Source organism: Aptenodytes forsteri, unplaced genomic scaffold (assembly GCF_000699145.1).
Source record: "Aptenodytes forsteri isolate BGI_AS27 unplaced genomic scaffold, ASM69914v1 Scaffold182, whole genome shotgun sequence".
In the NCBI taxonomy this organism is placed as follows: domain Eukaryota; kingdom Metazoa; phylum Chordata; class Aves; order Sphenisciformes; family Spheniscidae; genus Aptenodytes; species Aptenodytes forsteri.
Genome location: NW_008795932.1, coordinates 3111691 through 3127136, shown reverse-complemented (window position 1 = coordinate 3127136; position 15446 = coordinate 3111691). Strand labels below are relative to the sequence as shown.

General features: G+C 38.5%; 1 protein-coding gene across 1 annotated transcript in view; it reads right to left on the bottom strand.

Annotated features, from left to right (window-relative positions):
* FAM135B (family with sequence similarity 135 member B) overlaps positions 1-4794 on the bottom strand; it is a 157391-nt gene extending 152597 nt beyond the window's left edge. The window contains exon 1 of the mRNA XM_009285085.1: positions 4718-4794. Coding sequence (XP_009283360.1) covers positions 4718-4794 — 77 coding nt within the window. The remainder of the gene's footprint in view (positions 1-4717) is intronic.
* Between the last annotated feature and the right edge of the window lie 10652 nt (positions 4795-15446).

Below are 15446 nucleotides of genomic sequence, written 5' to 3'. Positions count from 1 at the left end.
ACTAGATGACCTTTAGAGGTCCCTTCCAACCCAAACTATTCTATGATTCTATTCTGATTCAATACCTGATTCTCCTGAAGTTGAACATTTGCTACACTTTGGGACATTGACGTTTAGCTTACTGAACACCAACACCTCAGCTACTTTCATGAGTACAGGTTTGTGCTACACTAGTTTCAGTCCTGTCAGTTCAGTGCAGCAGGTTCTCAGCTATCACTGCATGACCATGTAGACAGTCATTGCCTTCTTACTCCTGAGCTTTTTTCTTTTTTTTTTTTTTTTGGAAGGTATCTGATGCTGCCTTAAAGTGAAAGTCTGTTCAAGAGTCACAGAAATAACATGTCTTCGTGCCAAGAAAAAAGTCGGTTCTGTCAATACATCTGTTCCAAAGGACAGTAGTCATTATTCCAGAAATCCATCACTTCAGCATGCCTGTTAGCCCTTTTCTTTTTTCTTTTTTACTTCATTTATATTAAAGAGAATCTTTGCATCATAAATGAACTAGGTAAGTATTTTCAAAATGACATAGATTTACAGTCCAAAAGTGATTTGCATTTCATTACAGGTGAGAAGTTTGAAGAAATGCATACTGTTATGAACAAAGTGACAAGATTTGTCTCTGTCCTAGACTTTTAAATGATTTTTTTTTTTTGCATATCCTGACACTGTACTTCAAAGGCTCCGGGAAATAAGGTCTGAACCTCTGAATATAATGTGTATTTTCCAGGTATCCATCCTGACAAGAAAGTCATTCGTTGATTGCCGAACCTCAGTTTGCTGAGGAAAGGAGCTGCTGCATCGTGCCTCTGAAGGGGATGATTTAATGACTAAGTACACTGAAACACTGTTGTCCATCTGGTAGGCAACAGGGATGTTTTGCCACATAAAGGCTTTGTCTGTTAAGGCAGAATATCACGTTTTCAGCAGCTCTGAATGCTACTGATACTTGGTCTGATACTTGTAGGGTTTTGTAAATTCTGAGACCACTGATCTTTTCCCCAGGGCAATGTTGCATTCATTTTAGAAGAAGCTGGACTTCATTTTTCCACTCACTTTTAATCACCACCACCCTTTACACACACAAACCACCAGCGTAACTGTTAGACACTTACAAATTGCAACCTGGAATTTGAGGATTGAAAAGAATGATAAGCAGTTGATTCAGTCCTGTGATTGGTAACTAATGACTTACCTTGATCCTTGTTTTATAATACATCATTGCCAGAATCCCAGCATTATTAAGTCAGTATTTCACCTTCTTTTTGCCCTCTATTCCCTCACAGACTCCAAAAGTTATTTACCCTGTGAACGCAATAGTTGTGGGTTTTTTTTTTCCTCTGTCAAATAGATTTTGAAAAGCTTTAAGAAAAAGAGGTGCAGAAGGATTGCTTCTGACAGAACCAGACAAATCAATTAATTGATCTCTGGTAGTCACGGATAATTTTATTTCCTACTCTATTAAGGAAAATCAGAATCAGTTAGCTAATTTCACTAGAGAAAATATCTGTCACCAGTTATTAAGCAGCACACGATGGAGAGAATTAAGGACAGAAAAGTTAAAAATGTTTTTTTTTCCAGAAATTGCATTACTTATTAGTCAACCTTTAAAACTCTGGCGTCAAACAACATTGCAAATCCTTTGGTTTGACCAAAGAAAAGGTTCTTTCTTCCCCTATAGCAGCACTTAAAACATTTAACCTTTGATGTCTATAAGTACTGACACTGTTATGTTTGTGCTTCAGAAGAAGATAAATTTAACACTAACTGACCAAAGTAAATTACCTTCAACACAATATTTACTGATGACTGTTCCTATTATATATGCCAGAAACATATAACCATAACAAATATTTACCAGAAAAAAACTGATTAATTTTATATCGGAGTCTCTTTTCAATATTAACCATTCATGCAGGTTAAGAAACATGATTCAAATATCACAGGTGTAATTCAGGCAGATTAAGGAGTTTCTGTTTCTTGTGGGGAGGGACAGGTGGCAAGTGGCTGTGTGTGCATACAGAATTCAAAATAGCTTCCAGTGCAATCAAAAAATAGAACAGGACCATTACTGAAGGCTTAACATTTTAAAGCACTTTGACTCTGTGGCTTACAGCCAGCAGATCCTGTCCTTAATCAAGTTTGATAATTAACCATCACCTAACGGCTCCAGAAGGGCTGATTCTCCCAGGATTCTCTTGCTAAACCTCGTTGATTTATTCATTCCTTTATTTGCATGGAGTGCTCTTCTCCAAAGGGCTTACTTGGCCCAGCCACACTCTCCCTAAAGGTACTGTCTTTAGAAGAACAGTTAGCCAAGACTAAGTGTTTTTGGAAAATACTGTCCTTATTTCTGCACAGTTATACAGTTCCAACCCAGGAATTTCAACCTTATGTCAATTAGGCATACAGTAGCAGGAGTGTTATGTATTTGTGGAGATCACATCATCAGGTTTTTTATTACGTTTGTTTGGGGGTTTTTTGGTACCAAAGTATTAAGAGGAAAAGTAGGCAACATAAATTATTATTAATACTCTTCATTTTTTTTCTTGCTTTTGTTATTAAAGAAAACAGCTTGTTGGGCTCCCACAGAAATTAAGATTCATTTCAGCTCCACTGCTATCCTGATGGACAACCTTTCCTAAATCACCTTTCTGGCCTTTATCAGGACAAAATGATATTGACTCAATTTACAAGGCACTCAAAGAAGAAAAACACTAGTTAAATAGAAAATTCCCATCGTTATTAGTTCTACCACCCTCTCATCTGGGGAGACCATATGTCAATCCAAGATATCCCAGATGGTGAATATCCAAAATGGCAGTAGGAGAAAAAATAAAAAATGTGCCAAAGTTAAAATGAAATTTGGCAAGCTCATCTAGTCCTTTTCTGCACACTTTCATGCTACAGTGATAGGGGTGTTGAGTAGATAAAGCCAGCCAGAGGATACTGATCAGCAAATACGAGACACAATAAAGGATTTTGTTGGAAATGCAAAGGTTAAAACTATGGAAGGAAGCAAATGTAATACTATGCAGGATACATAGAAAGAAAAATTACTGTAAACAAATTAATGCAGTATAACCTATAGTACCATGTGTTTGGAATATTAATCAGTAAAGCAAGGTAAGCACCAGTGGGGGAAAAAAGCAAGCATAATTAGGAACTCATTAGTGTGACAGCAGAATATATTATCTATGTTAGTGCTGGTTTACCCCCACACCAGAGATTTGATCTGACTGTCAAAGCCAAAGGAAGCATTTTACAGAAATTATTGAATGCAAAAGCAGACCAATATGACAGAACCAGGCAGCTCGTCACACAGTAACATGAGAAGTGGGAAGATTCCTGGCTAACCTCTGATCATCCTACTCTCTAAATCCAAAAAAATCACTGAACCCACAGATGGGTGTGGATTTTCAATAGTGAGGAAGATCAAAGACATTACAGTCATCACCAGAAGCCAAGAAAAAAAATCTATAGCTAGAACTGTCTTCTAAGGTCATAAGGACTGGAATACACAGGAGACTTCTTTTATAACTCAGATAAACCAAACACCTCAAGCACAGAGGATTTATTTGTTTTTCTATTTAACACAAGTACTTGGTATAGTCAGAATGCTTTCTAACATAAAGTTGGTGGATATTTGCTTGGAGACATGAACAGAATGACAGATGTCAGCTGTTAAAACAAAATAGAGCCATGTTTCCTTCATTCAAGTTCACAGCATCTTTTCCATGTAGTTCATCACAGCAAAAAACAAATAACAAAAAGCCTGTATGTAGATGGAAACAGCTCTACCTAATCCATCCCAATACCTGAAACAATTCCATAGTTTTCTTGCTCGAAATGGTGCTCGAGATGGACAAATCAGCTGTGAACCACCCCTGTGCCAAGCTAAGGCTTGAAAGAGAATATCTAGTGTGCTGTACACATCAGTCCTCATAAATAAAATAAAATAATATTCCACTAGACCCACTATTGTCCATGAAGTACATTCTTTTGACCCACCTGGGTCTTCTGGTCTCCTCAAAAAGTGTTTCAGTATCTTATCTTTTCCTCACTGAAAAACACCTGTGGGGTCCAATATGCAAACAGAGTAACAACTCACACTTGGTTAGGCCTCTCCACAGCCACCAGGTTGTTATAAAAACTATTAGGAAGAGAGGTACAAAAGAATAGGGGCAAAAGTTTCGGTAAACCAGAAGCTGTACATGTTCTTCTAACCTACAGGGATGTGAAAAAACTATGTGCCCACCAGAACTGGAGCTTTAGGCAAACATGAGCATTCATGTTCCCTTCTGAAATGGTGGGATTCAGCTAAATTTCATTAAAAGAATATAGTCTATTAGATTTATGACCCTAAAATGAATGTTTTCATTATAGTTCAACGCAGCTACAATTTAACACAGAGGCTCAACACCAGTCCAGAAGCATTTAAAGCAGCTATTGTGCTTATATCTGAACAGATGATTAAAATATTTTGGAGCATTACAACATTACATTACAAAAACAAGTCAGTCAGTCTGACTTTATAGTGAAAGTAATGTACATTGATCTTCCTTGACAGCAATGAAAGCCCAATGACATCCTTCCCTGTCCCGGAGATTGCATGAAATATAACTACATTTGGCAGGAAAGAAACTGTTTTGGAGTTTAACTCTTTTCTGTAAACTACTCCTCTGTAATCAGCTGCAAATTAATGGAAACATCAACTCACCCTCTCTGGAAGAGGTCCACATTATGGAATTTGTGTAGCTCCACAGAAAACTCGACCGTTCCCTGGACCTCAGACATGATTTTTTCAGGTCATCACCTAAACAACACATATATACAGGCATTATAAACATTGGAAGTATTTTGCTTAACAAATCCATGAATGGATTACTACATTTTATTCAGCATCTTGGGGTCCATGCAAAACTTGAAATCAACTGAAATCAGTTGGAATCTTTCCAGAAAGGAAAGGAGTCTTCAGGAAGACTCACTAAAAGTCAGATCAAAGCAGTAATTAAGTGAGGTAAAAAGTCTAATTAAGCCTGAGGACAGAATGATAATATTACGGAAAGTATAAGAAGCAGAAAGTAAATAACATATTATGTGCAAGAATCTCAAAGCAAATTTTAATTAACCCTCTTGCTACTCTTGTATGGGAAATGATTTTTTTTTCTTCCCGTTTTACCAAATGGCAGATATCCAGGGTCAGCACAGCTCATTTCTGTAAAAGCACAGGCCAAAAAGACAAAAACCCTAGACAGATGAGAGCAGAACTCAGAATTCTCTTGCTTTTGACCCCTCCTATGACTTAACTAAAGTCTCAGAAGGGAAGCTTCTGAGGGAATATGAATAATTTAAAGATTAATGAATGGAAGAGATTCTTCTAAGGAAAATGCTGGCAATCAAAGCACCTAATAGGCCACAACAGCCAGATCAAGATTTTGAAGCATTACAGCCATTTACAGATAATATCTCATACGTTCATTGAATCACAGAATAATTCAAGTTGGAAGGGAACTCAGGAGGTCATACCTTACTAAAGGAAGCTTTGCGAAAGTAAGTTTCCAAATCAGCACTATTTAATACACCAGCGTAAACCCTTAACATTAATTGCAGCAGAGGCAAGCCACGGGCTTTTACAGCTTTTGGACAGATTTTGAATTTGCTATTTACCATTTCCTCCTTTTCTCCCTGCAAGTCTACTTCTGGCAATCTGCAAGCTCTCTGGAAATTGTCTATAGCATCACTGAGAAGATAGAGATCAGTTTTGTTTAATTAACACGTTCATAACCATCATTTTGGTAGCTGTTTCACAGCAGCCAAGTACAATCTCTGAGGAAGACTTATGTCAGGGCTATTAATAATTCCCCTATCTGAGACATACAGGGCTTCAGCTGCATCCAGCTCATCCTGCAAAGGGGACATCCAGCTCAGACTGTGAAGTGGAGAATTTCTCCATATGTGCTAACCAGTAATTTCCATGGCACTCAAAGATTTGACCAGTTCCTCCAATGAAGCAGGAATGAAGAGGAGTTTGATGGATGAAGTCCTCAGATAAGCATTAGGCTGTAGCTTTCTGCTAAGTCCCAATGCTCACTCTTGATTGGTAATTTTCCAACTGACTGGCTTATTACACTGATTATTTTAAAATATATTTTCTTTCTGGCTATCCTCTCAAGCAATACCATTTTTCAAAAAGAGCTCATTCCAGAGTTAAAAGGTTGTTGATTTTTCATTCACCCTCCTCAAAAACAAACATTGCAGATGTTGACTCTGGAATGACAAGAATGGGACATAAGATGTACACAATATATGTAATATATGTCTATAAATGTGAAAAAGAAAAGAAGGACAATTGTTAAGCTACCCATCTGATATACCTCCAAGGTAAGGAACTCTACATTAGCTCATGTCAGGCCATGATTTAGGAGCGGTGAAGGTAAACTCAAATGCCATTACTTGACAAAATACTATTTTTTTTTCCTTCCCCCCTATTTCAACAGGAATGAGACTAATCCTTTGTCCTTTTGCCTTTCTGCACAGCCTAAGGAGTTGTATACTGTTTATAAGGCATGTATATCGCATATCCACCTGGTTATGTGTGTGATAGTCTCATCTGAGTGTACAGCATCAAAGCAAAGCAGACTGTGTCTGGGAAGCCAAAAGAAAACGACACAATACCACAAAGTGATACTCTGACAAGGTATTTAGCCTTGAGAAGAGTGCTAATTGGAAGAATTGCCTCCGGATAAATCTGCAATTTGTGCTGAGGCATATTTCCCTAGACCAAAAGCTCAGGATCAAAGGAAACTCTGTGCTTTTGAAGACACCAGTTTACAGAGGAGAGGTGTGAATGGATGCCAGCCAGTTCAGACCAGCACCAGTATTGTCAAAGACAGAAAGAATGACGTGAATCTAAGGTTAGCTAGGGTGAATGAAGAATTAAATACGTGAAAATACACACACGCCTTCACTGTATTTACATTTTATTTTGCATGCTTTGTACTTTTTCAAAACAAATATAGCAGAATTGTGCTGAAAAAAAAAACCACATTTCTGTAACTTTATTTCCCTGACTGATCACCAGAATGAAAGAGTAAATAGCTACTACACCAGGTTGGACTTCCATCCACCCCACCGGCACACCAGAGGATCAGAGCACATAAATCTACGCCAGGTGGCTATAGGGACTGAGCCCCCAGCAGCAGAGCCTGGTACTTCAGAGAACACCTGACAAGTACTCAGAGGGGCCTCTGGTGCACTTCATCATCATGGCACTTAGCAAGGTTCAAAGAAAAATTGCTCAGAGACATGCTTCTATGAAAGAAGCTATGAAATTTGACAAAACAGCTGCAGGCCCCCCTGGATCAAGAAAATACAACTGCTTAAAATGATGCACTGAGTTTTCACTGCTGTACCAGATGCCTCCTTAAAGGAACCTGATCACAGCCCTTCAAAATCCAGGGTTTGTGAAGGACCTCTGACCACCCCTTACTCACTGATTACTATGTGGGACGACCTTGGGTTATAAGTAGAGGAGTAGTCAGTAAAAATAATACTGAAGTGAAGGATGCATCATACATCAGCACTGTAAACACAATAGGGAATGTTGCCAGTACTGAAGTATCATCAATTTATCTAATAAGCAGTTTAAAGAAAAATATAAAGGTGATTCTTGGAAGGCTTTAGTACATTGTTTTTTCTAAAATGTCTGTTTGTAAGTCAAATCTTTTGCATTTTCCAGAAGAGGACTGAAGACGACACTAGTAAATATCCATGGGAAGCTACTAAAGCAACTTGGAATGTGTTTTGGTCATATGTTTCTGTAAAAGCAGCGCCCATCATCATTCTCATCACTTGCAAAGCACTGGATTGCTTTGTAAGGTGCTGCCATCATCACTGGTTGTGCTGTGCTGTCCTACAGGCACCGACTTTATGAGTCAGGTCACCACTTTGACAGTTTGTCCTTCCAACTAGAGTTGGTGTCCTAGCAAGAGACAGTCAATTTCAATTGTCATTTTACTTGTAGCAAGGAGACACTAACTGAAATTCAGAATGCTTTATGCAAATAAAGCCCTATGAAAATCTATATGCTTAAAGATTGGAGACTGTCTCACTTGCATTTTTAAAGGAAGGCTTGATTTTACTCTCCACGTCTCCGTTGTTGTCAGTGGAGATACCTTCTGGATTGGAGATTGTTCAACATCTGATACTGGCCAAACTGCATCTTTATCCTCCATTGCTCTCTGCAATATTTTTGACTCACAGTATTTGTGCTAATGGCATTTTAGAGATACAGTCAACTGATGAGCCCTCTGACAGCAGGTGATTAGTTGGTTACGTACCCCACACACACATGTTAAACATCATGAAGCTAAAAACAAGTCTGACAATTGCCTGCTGAGATAGCAATCGGCATCAACCCAGCCAAAGGGAGCTGAGGAAGGTGAGATGGGGACAGAGCAGGGTGGAAATAAGAACAGGACACTGCATACTCTGACAGTCCATGAACTGTCTAGCATTTGTGTAATTACATCTGGGTGAAAAATAAACCAGACATTTATTTAGTGCTTTCACCATTCTTGTCCATCTCCATCACAGAAGCCAGGAAAAAAAAAAAGAAAAAAACACCAAGGACAAAAGAACAAACCACCATGTGATAAAGGGCAATGACTCATAAACCAAGAAACATTCATTTAGGAGAATAAAGCTGCCTCTCAGGAAAGACGGCACATACTATCTCCAGGGTAGCACCACTCTCCTTACCGCTTCTAAAGCATCTTTTATTGTGAATTTCTTCAGAAGCTGGTGTTTGTTGCTAGCTGGACATTTTTATTGGTTTATTTATTTATTTATTAAGAATTCCTCGGTTAAGCGTGTAGAATAAAGTCACAGTGAGATAACCTTATTCACCTCTCCACAAATACCTTTACCTACTGTAAAATTCTAAGTAAGGAACAGAGGAACACAGTAGAAGGAGGACAATAAAGACACACAAATATGGTCTGAGACTAAAGCATTAGGAGAAGAAGCACACTCATTAGACCAAGTCTCTTTTTTTTGTTGTTGTTTTTCTTTATTAATTAAATTACTCCAATGTTCACCTTCATGCAGCTGAACTGGATCCCAGTTCTTACGGCAGTGATTGCACCTCAATAGCCTTTTCTGAGCATACATCAATTGCTTGAGCCAAAGCAGTCACAAATGTCAGTAAGTCCTTTCACTGCAACATTGTCATTAACCGTTCTCCGGTTTACAGAACCTGTCATTTTTTTCTGCCAGCACATCAGTAAGAAGGAAGAGGTGAGGTCTTCAACAAAACAATGATTTCAAAAGTTAACACCTCATTTTGTTAAAATAAATCAAGCCAGTAATTCTTTTCTAAGATTTTGGGTGATGGCAAGACATCTCCTTTACACTTTTAAAAGGAGCCAGTCTAAATACAGTACTAAAGATACAAAGAAATGACAAGGCTTGTTTAGCAAAGCTATTAAATAAATAGTTACAATATTTATATTTTACCTTTTCGCAGTAGAAATCACTGACATAAGAGTTCCTAGAACCTGGATCTCCCATAAGTAATATATTTTTGGACTATTCTAGGGTAGAGGTGGCATTGAATTTTATTCAGAACACCTATTCTTTTCCTAAAACAGTTTTGTTTGTTTCCGCAGCACTGCTGAGGCTAAGGAATTACTGGAATGTAAACTTTTTACTGAATTATTATAAAACTTCCTTTTTCCCGAGACATGTGTGTCAACCCTGGGGAAACCACCAAAGATTATGGTTTTACTTCAGCAAAGTGATTCAAGCATGGGTTTATGTCCCTTTGACTTGTGGAATTAGACCTTTCATCTCATTATAGTACAGTCAACAAGCTAGAGCATTTGAGTCATGGAAAGCCAATGAAGTATGTGACCCCTCAAGACTCGCCCTTTGCCACAGCTCTAACAGTAACAAAAAAGCTCTGCGTAGTATCGTTTCTCACATTCAAGTACGAGAACTTCAACAGATTGATAAATCAAAATATCTACACTTGGTGGAAAACAGATATCACCTCACTCAATATTTGGCCTCACTAAACAGTATGTAATGAAGTTGAAAGCAAAGAATATATGCAATAAAATTTGCATAGATGATGCACATGCACAATTTAGAACTCAGCCAGAAGGGCTTGTTAGTTTGTTTCCTAAATGCACTTACAAAATCCACAACTTTTAGGTCACTGCTTGTTTGTGATTTGTCTGGTTTTTTTAATATGTATTACCATTTAAGACTTAAATCTCAAGTCTTCTTCAGAAATCATGTTATTCTTAGCCATGAGAAACCTTCTAATGCTCTGTTTAGTCACAGAAGTATCAGGGATTACTTTGCAAGATCTCCAATCTTTACAATCACCTAACATTACCCAGTAGAGTTGAGAGAATGTGATAGTATCACAGCACAAGACAGATAGCAATAATCCCTTGCAGCTATTTTGCTAAGGTTTTTAGGTTTCCAGTCTGTTGTAATCCTTTCAATTGTATGCTTTCAATATGTAAGCCAAAATAAAGACTTGTGATACAAATAAAAACAAATGCAAGGCATATAGTCTTATTCAATCATATCTATTAAACATGGGTTTTTTTCCACTGCATAAGCATTCAGCCTAGTTCAAAATGTTAAAGACTAGTTTGGTTTTTATACTCTAAAGAGCTAACTCAGTTTGGATACAAGCCCTGAGAATAATCTTCCAATATTAAAAAAAAAAAAAAAGTTTGCTGTTTAATATTCTTGGGAAAATCAATATCCACAGTTTTGTCAGATGCATTAGACATATGTTCATAGAGTGCAACACCATGAATCACTTTTCCCAAGGTTCGTTGATTGCTGCCGCCAAAATGTTATGAGTTAGAGACACAGAAGACAAATAATAAATGATCCTTTAAAAAATTACTCATAACCCAAAGAGTATTCAGAGTGGAGCAAATAAGAAAGGAGCTAGTTTATTTTATGTAATATTTTTCATACTGACAAACTCCACTGTGCTTTGTCTTTTGCCAGCACAACTGGAATTCACAAAGTACCAGTGGTACCTAGTTTGATAGGGGTAGATACCTATTCCACCTCCAGCAACAAAACTAGTGTTATGAGTAAAAGCACTTGCACCTCACAGTTGAGAGCCTTCACTCTAGCTCAATAGCTTCAAATATATGGTCCAGATAGTCATGGGTGAAAACAGAGTGTACCTAAAGGGATCCAAAGAAAGTCACTTAGGAAAACAAGTCAACAACTTACTTCAATTCCTCTCACATTCTGTTTGTGAGACCAATCCACATTGGAGAATTCGTACAGCTCAGCAAATCCAAGAAGGCTGAAAACCAATGGTCTAGATTATACTCTTCATAGACTGGTCGTTTCAAGGGTATTTAGATGGAGGAATAAATCTACTAGGGAAAAAAACAAAAATACCAGGTTGTGCCAGAGGATTTGTAGGGCAGAACTGAACAAGGGCCAGAATAAATGTCAGGTGCCAGTAGGCTGCTCTTATGAGATATAAAGCCTTTGAGCTATTAGGCAGGATTAAATGTGAACACAGCTGTGCAAATTTAGGTCAGATCACTCAAAAAAAAAAGAATGAAGAGCAACCTCGATTTGTCCTCTGTTAGCACGTGCCTGTGCACTGTCAGGACACCAGTTCTGAGTTCAGCTCAGCACAAATCGCTATCTGCTTACACCAGTTAATAATAACCTGCTGTTGGTATTGTGCACAAAATAAAACAGCAGGAAAAATTCAGACAAAAGAGGAGGGAGAGCAAAACAGAAGGAAAAAGGAGATAATATAAACTTCCACCCGGACTAGCTTCCCACTGCTATATAATCCTCTCTTCTTCACACCCACCCTACCTCTTCCTTCCCCAACTTGTATTTCTTTTTATGACCTTCAAAAAAAAAGACTTTTAAAGTTTTATGCACAACTGAGAGCTAAAACTCCAAACTCCTAAGAACATCATCATCTTCAATCTTCGCAAGTTTTTGTGTCTTATTCCCACTGTTCACCTAAATCTTTTTTTCTGATATTCCCGTTGTCACTCTTAGAAACACAAAATGCATCAAAAAGCAGCAAGTTATCTGAAGCCTATTTAAGACACTCAGACAGAATTATCCATCGTTCTCACATTTGACTGTGCTCCCCTCACCAATAAAATGAGCTATATTCTTCTCAGTCTGTGCTCTTTTGTTAGTTTCATACAGGAAAATAGAGCTCTTTAGGACACGGACCATATATTATTTTCCTGTATTCATAAAAGAGCCCCACAATTTTTTCTTTTACTTTTTTTTTTAAGTTCTACTCAATTTCATACATGACTGATCTCCAAACAGCATGGACATAGGTCTATACTAAGTCCTTGGGAATATAGCGGGATGTTTGACCTCATTCAAATCTTTAACAACACCTAAAGGCCAGTTCTGTCTGTCTTCTGAATAGGCCACATCTGGGTGTGACAGCCAGTTGACCAAGATCCTCCTTGGAAAGATTCCAGCATCAGGTGCTGTAGGGCTGGAAAGGAGATGTAAGAAGATGGATGAGATGCATCGTCTTGTAAGAGCCATGTGGCTGCCTGATGCATGAGTAAAGGAGCTAACTGCTTTTGAGCACAAACTGTCATGTCAATAGAGACATCGCCAAAGAATCCGAATACATAACAGAGGGATTTGAACATCACCATGATGCCACTAACTAGTGACAGCTAATGCACTAGTGACAGCTAAGACAGTGAAAGGCTAATAGATTATATGTTTTCTGGCACAGTTCTGACTGCATTTCCATTTCTGGTCACGAAAAATTTCATGGCACTGTCTAACTCTGCTGTAAACTCTGCTGTCCTTGTCAGATTTTAAATGCTTATTTTGCCTGATCAAATTCACTACAGTTTCTCTTGGACAAGTTATAGTCTCCTTCAGATGTTCTGAGGACATTCTAAGTAAGCACACAGTTTACATTAATCACACTGATTATCCTTGTTTGTGAAAAATTTAAAGCATAGACACTTGCCCATGAGATTCATCTCATTAACTAGAAATGCCTTTATATGTATGAGGTGTTGGGAGTCACACTATAGTCAATTGAGATCTAGCAAATACACTCAACAAGATTCACGTGGCCACTGACACCTACTTCTATGCTGACTACCAAGGGAACTGAAGGTAACTTGCTCAGGTGTAGCTATATGAGCCAAGTCCACATCTAGTTAGGTGAATGTCATTCCTAGCAAAACTGCACATATAAACAGAATGTGTCTGCAGAATCACACATGAAAAGGGCGAGAGAGGCAGAATGTGTGTGTCTGTATAGATATTATTGTCTTATATATTTAAAAAGGATAAAGGAAAAAACCAAGCAAATCCTCAAAACTTAATGATACCACATTTTGCCTTTTTTTGCCCTACAACATTTTGCCTTTTATGATACAGATGTAGACATCTAGCTGGAATCAACAGTCAGAGTATCACTGGATTGAAAGGTGTTCAGCACTTAGAAGATAGGAAATGCCAATGATAAGGTTGGCTGTGGAGTCTTAATGCACATGCATCATGTTATGATCAGACACCGATCTACAAAACCACTTCTGCCTCTTGCAGTGCTCAGGACAGACAAGTTCTGGGAATGAATCTGGACTTTTTAGAAGAGCCTCTTTCCTTTTTCAGATTTCAGAAGATGTGTTATAAAGCAGATAAGGGATCCCAGGTAAAAAGAGGACTCTGCTGGTTCAAGGAAATAAGTGCATATTTAGTAAGGCAGGTTCTCTGATGCCTTGATCGCTTGATCCAAGTTTTAAGCAAGTTAAAGTCTCTTAACACAGCCTTTTTTATTTAATAAAATTATCTGAAATTGTTAACAAAGCAAACATTGTCAGCAGCTGTGTTAAGGTTTCATGTGGAATCAGGTGAGCTACTGACGCTCATAAGGAGCTGTTGTGTGTTTGCAGTGCTGGGCCAAAAGAGAGCAGCACAGCAAGCAGTGTTATACTCTCACACACTGAGCAAGATAAGAGCTTAGAGCATTGAAATCTTGACAAGCAGTTGTGGGTTGGATTATTATCACCAAAAATGTGTGGTATCACAGGCTGGGACAGTGCAGGAAGAAGATAAGGATGTTGGGGAGAGAACTTGACAGAGAGGGACTGTCAGAGCAGCATCAGCAGAACTAGGATCTTGGTACTACTGGAAAAGGGAATATTTGCAATACAGAAATTAATACAGCATGATGTTTTACCTTCACGCTCACAAAAAAAAAAAAAAATTATAGCCATCCTCAGCTGCAAAATATTTAACAAATTGCACACAAACTTTGAAACAAATGTTTATTCCAGGGGTCATTGACTACTATAGAAAGTAAAGAATCTGTGGACCATTCTCCATCATGATGGCTCTTCAGACAGGCAGTAACTATTAAACTGGAATGCAGTAACGGAGGAACAGGTGCCGGTTTAAAGCAGCATGATTTAAATATAGGCAATAAAATATGCAGAGCCATAATCAGAATGTTGACTTGTTTTAAGTGTTTGGGGACATGTTGATATAAATAACTGCACCAGGTTTTGCTGTAAAGCAAAAGCTAAATTAAGTGGTTTACAAACAGAGGAAAAGGATGACTTATTTGTCATGGCATTGCTTGATTTGTGACAAAAAAAGAAAGGGCCAAGTGAGCCACTGCTAGACATGGAGCCAACACAACAGGGCCTGAGGTACAGCTGCTGAATAAAACGAAGCTAGCAGAGTCTATCAAAACAACAGGAAAAACATTTTTTTCTCAAATTCAGGCCAGCATCTTGGTAAACTTCACCAGAAGGATGGCTTTGTACAGCTACAAAGTTTGCCTTACAGAAGGGCTGTAATTTTTCCTGGAGGCCTTGGCTCTTATTCCAGCCTCAGAACAGCTGCCCCTCAGGTACAGGGTGCCTGACAGGTGCCTGACAAACCTGTCATGCTGCAAGCATGTTGCTCAGTCATCTCATGGAGCTAATGACCCTTCTCAAATGAGTAAGGGCTTACACGATGGATGTTGAGCTCTTGAGGTTCAGCTGGACAGGGAGCTGGGGGCACTGGCAACCCGTCACACGGCACATGTTGGCTTTGGTGTTGTCCTTAACACACTTACTTGAGTTCCAAAGCAAACAGGGCCTGAAGAGGAAGGAGATATGCTAGCAAGATAAAGATATCCAACTCAAGGCTATTTTCCTGAAATCCTCTTTGCTTGTGCCCAAATACTTCCAGCCAAGCAAATCGGGAAAATTGAAATGATACAATGGACTGTTAAAGACTACACTGAGAGCAATGGGTGGCGGGACGTTCAAACATTGGGATACGCATTTAGCAAAGGCCACCTGGTTAGTCAACACTCGGGGATCTGCCAATCGAGCAGGCCCTGCCCAGTCAGAACTTTTACATACTGTAGATGGGAATAAAGT